The 6623-nt window shown below is 41.9% G+C and overlaps 2 protein-coding genes across 2 annotated transcripts in view; both read left to right on the top strand.

Annotated features, from left to right (window-relative positions):
- Positions 1-141: 141 nt before the first annotated feature.
- On the top strand, positions 142-2461 carry ccdc130 (coiled-coil domain containing 130; the record flags this gene model as incomplete). Its single annotated transcript, XM_035660886.1, is given in 6 exon segments — positions 142-197; positions 286-346; positions 496-638; positions 874-1046; positions 1305-1443; positions 1546-2461. Coding segments are annotated over 6 exon segments (1051 nt in total), but the record flags the coding sequence as incomplete, so codon positions are not given.
- Positions 2462-3550: 1089 nt separating this feature from the next.
- The window catches only part of LOC118326389 (venom factor-like), a 27233-nt gene continuing 24160 nt past the window's right edge, over positions 3551-6623 (top strand). The window contains exons 1-8 of the mRNA XM_035659370.1: positions 3551-3638; positions 3721-3738; positions 3827-3862; positions 4332-4367; positions 4649-4838; positions 4986-5151; positions 5375-5445; positions 6069-6160. Of these exons, the coding sequence (XP_035515263.1) occupies positions 3559-3638; positions 3721-3738; positions 3827-3862; positions 4332-4367; positions 4649-4838; positions 4986-5151; positions 5375-5445; positions 6069-6160 (689 nt within the window). The 5' untranslated portion in view covers positions 3551-3558. The remainder of the gene's footprint in view (positions 3639-3720; positions 3739-3826; positions 3863-4331; positions 4368-4648; positions 4839-4985; positions 5152-5374; positions 5446-6068; positions 6161-6623) is intronic.

Raw genomic sequence — 6623 nt, 5'->3', positions numbered from 1 at the left:
CGCGTTTTTCTGGAGGGACTGACATATGCAGAAATGCTGAGCTGACATTGGCCGGTGTAATAAAAACATTTAATGCCAGACCTTCCCAGATAAAGACAGGAAGTAATGGTAACCCATGTGTTTGTGTTTGTGTCCATTAAGGTTTGAGATGCCCTACAACATCTGGTGTGACGGCTGCAAAAATCACATTGGCATGGGTGAGCTCGAAGAACAACACAACCCGTTCAGGTTCAGTCCCATTCAGCGTCTTTGCATCTCCATGACACGTATGTTCTGCTTGTACAGGGGTCCGTTACAATGCTGAGAAAAAGAAAGTGGGGAACTACTACACCACGCCAATCTACAGGTAAACACAGGCGGACTGGGTTGATTGCTGACGTGAACTTCACACTCTAGATGTGTGGCGCAGTTCACCTCTGACGTACTGATTTTAAAACTTCATCTAAAATGGAAAAAAAATGAGATATTAACTTTTTTTTTTGCCTCCGTAACCAGGTTTAGGATGAAGTGCCATCTGTGTGTCAACTACATTGAGATGCAGACAGATCCGGCAACCTGCGACTATGTGATCGTAAGCGGGGCAAACAGGAAGGAGGAACGCTGGGACATGGCGGAGAACGAGCAGATCCTCACCACAGGTTAGATAAAGGACTTGCTCGGTTCACTGCTTTGTGTCTTGGTGGAGCAGTTCAGACAGCGACACAGAAGGTGCACAGCTCATCTCAAACGGTGGACATGTCTTTAGGCCTTTCTTTTCAGGGTTGATATTATTTTCCACAAGGAGACAGTCTGCTTCTGCCACCAGCGTTTTCTTTTGCATGCCTGTTTGTCGGTACCTGATCAACTCTTACTCTCCTCCGTCCGTCTGTACAGAGCGGACAGAGAAGGAAAAACTGGAGACGGATGCCATGTTCAAACTTGACCACGGTGGGAAAGACAAGGAGAAGCTCAAGAAGGCTCTGCCTTCTCTCTCGGAGATCCAAGACCACCAGTCCGGCTGGAAGGACGATTTCCAGCTTAACAGCACCCTCCGCAGGAAGTTCAGGGTAATGGCCGCTGGTGTTGTTTGCTGTATTAATGCTACCTAACTTGATATTTATCATCAGTTAAAAAGAAAAAGAAGGTTAACTACAATTTTGTCATGTTCCTGTCATGTCAGTACAAACACCAGTGACACAGAATGAGTCCAGAACACAAAGCAATATCCAGAATATGAGTATATGAAGCAGTAATGCCCAGATCAGGTTTCTTTGAGATTGTGTTATGTCACTGCACTGACGGCTCTGCTTTTATTGGTGGTGCAGACAGAGAAGAAAGTTCTGGCTGACCAGGAGGAAAAGGACAACACAGTGAGGATGAGGACCAACCTGTCCATCCCACTGCTGCCAGAGAAGGAGGAGGACAAGAAACTGGCAGCACTGCTCACCTACCAGGCACCCGACTGTAGGTATCAGATATTCTAAAGGAACCAAAAATATCAGGTAATCAGCCAAGTATGAATTCTAATATTAAGACTTCTCCTCTATATCCCCCCTTCTTTCCCAGCCTATGACGACAAGCAGCACAGCAAGCGGAAAGAGATCTCCTCTCGTTCGTGGTTCAACGCCACCTCAGCCCCACCCGGAAGTCCTGCAGGCAGTCTGCTCCATAAGCTGGGCCTGCAGGGGAAAGAAGCGGCAGTGGCCAAAGCCCTGGGCTCCTCGCACAGCCCCCTGATCCGCAAACGCACAGGAGGACTGGGAATCAAAACCGAGCCCTGCGCCACCATCACTCGCAGACATTCATGTGATGGAGAGAAGGTCGCACAGAGAGAAGAAGCCCCAAGTATAGCAGCAGCACAAGTGGGACAGGAGATAGCACAAACAAATGGCGGTGGCTCCAGGGAGACACATGCCAAAACTACAGAAGCAGATAAAGGACGAACTAAAGACTTTGGGAAGGAGAAGGAACCGGAAAGACCTTTAGCAACTATCACATCTCTGGTGGCAGACTACAGTGACTCAGATTCAGACCCTGGACAATGAGGCTGAAGGATGAACTAAATGGGACAGTTTCTGTTCCCAGTGAATGGAAGTCATTAGCAAATGTGTCATTTTGTGAAAGTGAAACACAAAGTGGAGATGCTTTTTTACAGCTGCAGGCATCAGCTATAACTTGTGTTGCTTTTAACTTGTTGAAAAAACAGTAGTGGTTAACGCACCTGTCTGGTTTCATTTCAGTATTCTGAACTCTAAATCAAAATGTGTGGGATAAGATTTTAATTTTAAGCTTTGTAGTCTGCAGAAAGCTCCGTCATTAATGTGTCATATGATAATATATCCTGTTAATAAGGCCTTTGTTCAAACACTGCAGACACTTTAAAATGTTATCTGATGGTATTTTGATTGATTCTCACACGTTTGATCTTACAAACTCTCAGCCACCTTGTAAAATTAAATGCAAAATACTGTATAAAAAACTGTTCAACTGTTGTCGTGTGTTACCTGAACATTACATATTGTTTCAACTGTCTACATCACATCTACATCAGACTCAAAATCAAAGAGCAAAACTGCCAACCATCTTTCAGCAACAGATAATATTATAATATTATATATTATATTATAGAGCAGATAAACTAGTTTGTCCAGCAAAACACATTACAATTTAAAAGTTATGCTCCAGTGTGCTAATTCACCCAAAGACAAAACAAACTCTTTTAACAAGAGTAGCATCTTCTGATGTTAATGATTTCTCCACACTGTGAGTGGTCAAGTAAATTTGGCACATCAAGAGAGAGTGAATACTTTTTATCTTTTTCTAACAGTGCTGTTATTTGGGGAGTTTTTTGTGTTAAAGGGCCCTGCACATCCACACGGGTATTTTCAGTTATTGTTGCTGAGTAGAAATTGGAAAGTTCAAGGCTCAGATGCCATGATGCCACCAGTCTCTACGTTCTTAGAAAAATGGTGAATAATTAAGTTGTCCTATAAGTTACACAAATGTCAATCAAGCGCTGTCTGTACAGACCCACACAGTCCCGAGAGTCATGTGAAACAAGTGACCGGATCTGTGTGGTTGTGATCTGGGTGTTTAGGAGCTTCAAATATTCACAGCATGTCAAATATCTGTTGCTGGAGAATTTATAGAAGTGCAGAAATGCACTGTGGGTAATTTTGTAACAAACATAAAGAATCATTTTAGCTCATAGCTAATAAAGCGTTGGTACTGCCCTCTAGTGGGCATCGTTCTGGTCACAGAAATCTTCATCCTTAAATATGCAGTATGCCAAGCTGCATGGAACGATTTAAGTGCATCAGAAATGAAAGCTTTCCACATTTTGAAGCTCGGGCTCCATCAAGGACCCCCGGTTGTTTGGCAGCAGACGGAGAGCTTGCCGACCCACAATCCCGCTGTGTGTTTTTGTGTCTGGTTGTTGTTATTGATCAGAAACCGTGGCTCCTCCTCTTCCTGTTGAGTGTAGGTTGTCTGATGAGGTAGGAGGGGGGCTTTGGGCTCATATAGTAGTTGACTCTCTCTCTCCTGACCACAGTCCACTGAAGGTCCCAGTCAGTCAACATGGGTCAGTGGACGCTGCACAGCATTTTATTTCTTGTGCTTGTTTGCCACTCCAATGGACAGTTTGACAATATAAGAAGGTAATTTTCTGTTTTCTGCTGACTGTTGGGACCGTTTCTATCTTTGAGGTTGTGTTTACTAATCAAATTGTGTTCTTTACAGACCCCCCTGGCGAGACAGGTATGTATGTGTGTGTGTGCACTGAGGTCATCAGTTGCAACCTAGTTTCTGATAGTTTAAGTTGTTATTTTCTAAATCTTCTCCCCAGATTTACACCAATAGACAGATACTGGGACCTCCATGAGTAAGTAACCAAAGCTGAACTTTATATAAAATGAGATTAACTTTGATTAATTCACCTCTGCTAATTATTAGAGCTTAGTGGTAGCTGACCATCTTTGAGATATCTGATGTTTCCCACTCTTGTCATGGTGGCACATCATTTAAGAAAGATAATGACACTTTCTCCTGTGAAACTCAGAATAATGATTTATTTTTATTGTTAGCCTCTTTAGTTGTAACATATATGATGGGATACACTGTGTTTTCCATGAACAGATTACTACATAAATTCCCTTTTTTCCCTTCCATTAGAGGGTATTTATCCCCACACAAATGTCATTTATTTCCCCCTCTCCTCATGTTAATTTTCATATGTTAATATACTGAAGCTGAATACCCTGTGACTTCTAATGCCATGTTTATTTTATCCCTGCCTTAGTTGGCAGTGCTCTGTCGTGACTGAAATTAATACTCGCCCTGTTTATTTGCAGAATACCAGAGCGGAAGACAGTTAGTACTGCACCAAGGTACATTTGAATGCCCGATCCTACAACCATTGATACAATAATCTAACTGCTACTAGTTAAAGGATTGGTTAAGTTTTACTCCATATATTGTCTTACCTCTATTGTCTACCTCTTTTATTCTTATACATACATCAAACTTTTACAAAAAAGAAATTACAGCTACCTGTTTGATCCTGCCTATAAACTGATTAGGATACTGTAGGAGCTCTGAAATAAAGATTGACTTTATATCCACCTACCTGGGGAATGAATACTTTCCTTTTTGTGGTGTTTTCCTGCAGGTTCACCTTGCTGGCTCCAGACCTTCTGAGGACAGACAGCCAGGAGAACATCTACCTACAGGCAGATGGTGTGTCCAACCCCATCACCGTTTCCATCTCTATCCAGGACTTTGGAAAGACCACGACGCTCCTCGAAGACTCTGTCACACTCAATCTGGAAAATGGATTCTATGTTCTCAAGACTATACAGGTGACTCACCAAAAAAATACTTATTTATAACATGATATTGACTTAATAGGATCATAGGAGCATTATTTAAAAGAGAAACAGTGAGAGGAGAGTCATCCTCATTATGATGCTTTTCCTGATTCTAAACAACGTCCTGTATCCGATCAGCTCCCCTCTGATCGTCTGAACCGCGAAGAGAAGACGAACAAGTTTGTTTATCTGAAGGTGACCTTTGGGGGCTTCCACTCTGAGGAGAGGATACTGATGGTGTCCTTTCACTCTGGATACATCTTCATCCAGACAGACAAGCCCATCTATAACCCTGGAGATACTGGTGAGCACTGAGTAGGCTGATGAAAACTTAAGTTAATGGTACATGAATGACACAAAACAACCACCAAGCATAAGATAAAGATATGAAAGACCACAAGTAGGATTTAAACTGCTGGTCCACCTTGGTTGATGAGGTTTGTATAGGACTGTACTATTGTTAGACTGATGTACAAATCATGAAAATTAAAGTTTGAATAATTTTCTCACTCTCTCTCCGTCTCCAGTTCGGTTCAGAGCCTTTGCGTCCTCTACATCCTTTAAGTCCTTTGACAGCTCTGTCACAATAGATATCCAGGTAAGGAGGATCAATTGGAAGAAATGGAATACGATATTCATAATTATGTTTTCATTAGTGTATAATCACTTGAAAATAAGAACTGTTTTTGTTACATTAGAATGAAGTTGTTTTTATCTACCGAGGCTGTGAGCCACCATGTTCTTGTAGTAGCATACAATCCAAACACTGGCACTAGATAGGGTTGTAGTTTGCTTGGAAGAGGATCATCTGCAACTACACTGCTCGATGCCACTAAATCCTACACACTAGTCCTCTAACTGATTAGTCGATTGACAGAAAATCAATCAGACATTATTTTGATAATCAAGTAATTTAGGCTAGCAAAAACAGTCTCTGAGAATTTGCTCTTCTTATTTATATCACTTCTAAATTAAATTTTTTGGGGTTTTAGATTGTTGGTCGTTGGTAATTGAAACAGGAGCACATAACGCTGCTCACAAGGTAAAAACGATGTGCATAATGCCAAAAGTGAAGATTTTTTCGATCGTCTTCAGGTGCAGTGTCATACGTTTGCAGACACAATGAGTCGTGGGTTTTGATAATATTTCTGTGATATCAGGTTAAATTGTAGGTTATATGTATATGTATATATACCTTTTTTGTTTGTGTGTGTGTTTCAGAATCCAGACGGTGTGGTGGTTAAACAGATCTCCAGGACCAGTGCTCTTGATGGCATCTATGGGGACACTTTAGCTCTCTCCGAATTTGTCAAGTAAGATCGGCAAGCCTTGTCAAGAGACTGCCAGGAGATGGTGTTTATTACTTATCCAGGGACGTTAGCTGAGCACACTACACCCGTGTTTTCTACATTGTTTTTCACGGTTTGAGGTCCGACTGATGCTCGTTTACTTACGCCATCTTGTTGTGCCCTCTTTCTCTGGTTTTCCAACTGGAACCAACCCCTAATAATTGCACAACAGTAGTGGATTAAAACAAGAATTTTCTTTTCCCGATTTTCTCGAAATTCAGTTCAAATTTGGGATACATTCTTGGGATGGCATTGTTGGTCGGCTTCAGCTAATCCACAAGTTTGGTCCAGACGGAAATGTCTCAACTGTTTGATGAACTCCTTTGCAATTCATACTGATCAAAGAAGATTCAAGTGTCATCTGAGGGGTGGGGTAAAATCTTGGCTGACTTGGTGGTCCCCTGTAACACCACTAGCAGGTAAAGTT

The sequence above is a fragment of the Morone saxatilis genome, unplaced genomic scaffold (assembly GCF_004916995.1).
Source record: "Morone saxatilis isolate NCDOM2014 unplaced genomic scaffold, NCSU_SB_2.0 Contig17, whole genome shotgun sequence".
Classification (NCBI taxonomy): Eukaryota; Metazoa; Chordata; class Actinopteri; family Moronidae; genus Morone; species Morone saxatilis.
The sequence above is the reverse complement of the archived record's forward strand: the minus strand, read 5'-3'. Positions and strand labels throughout refer to the sequence as shown.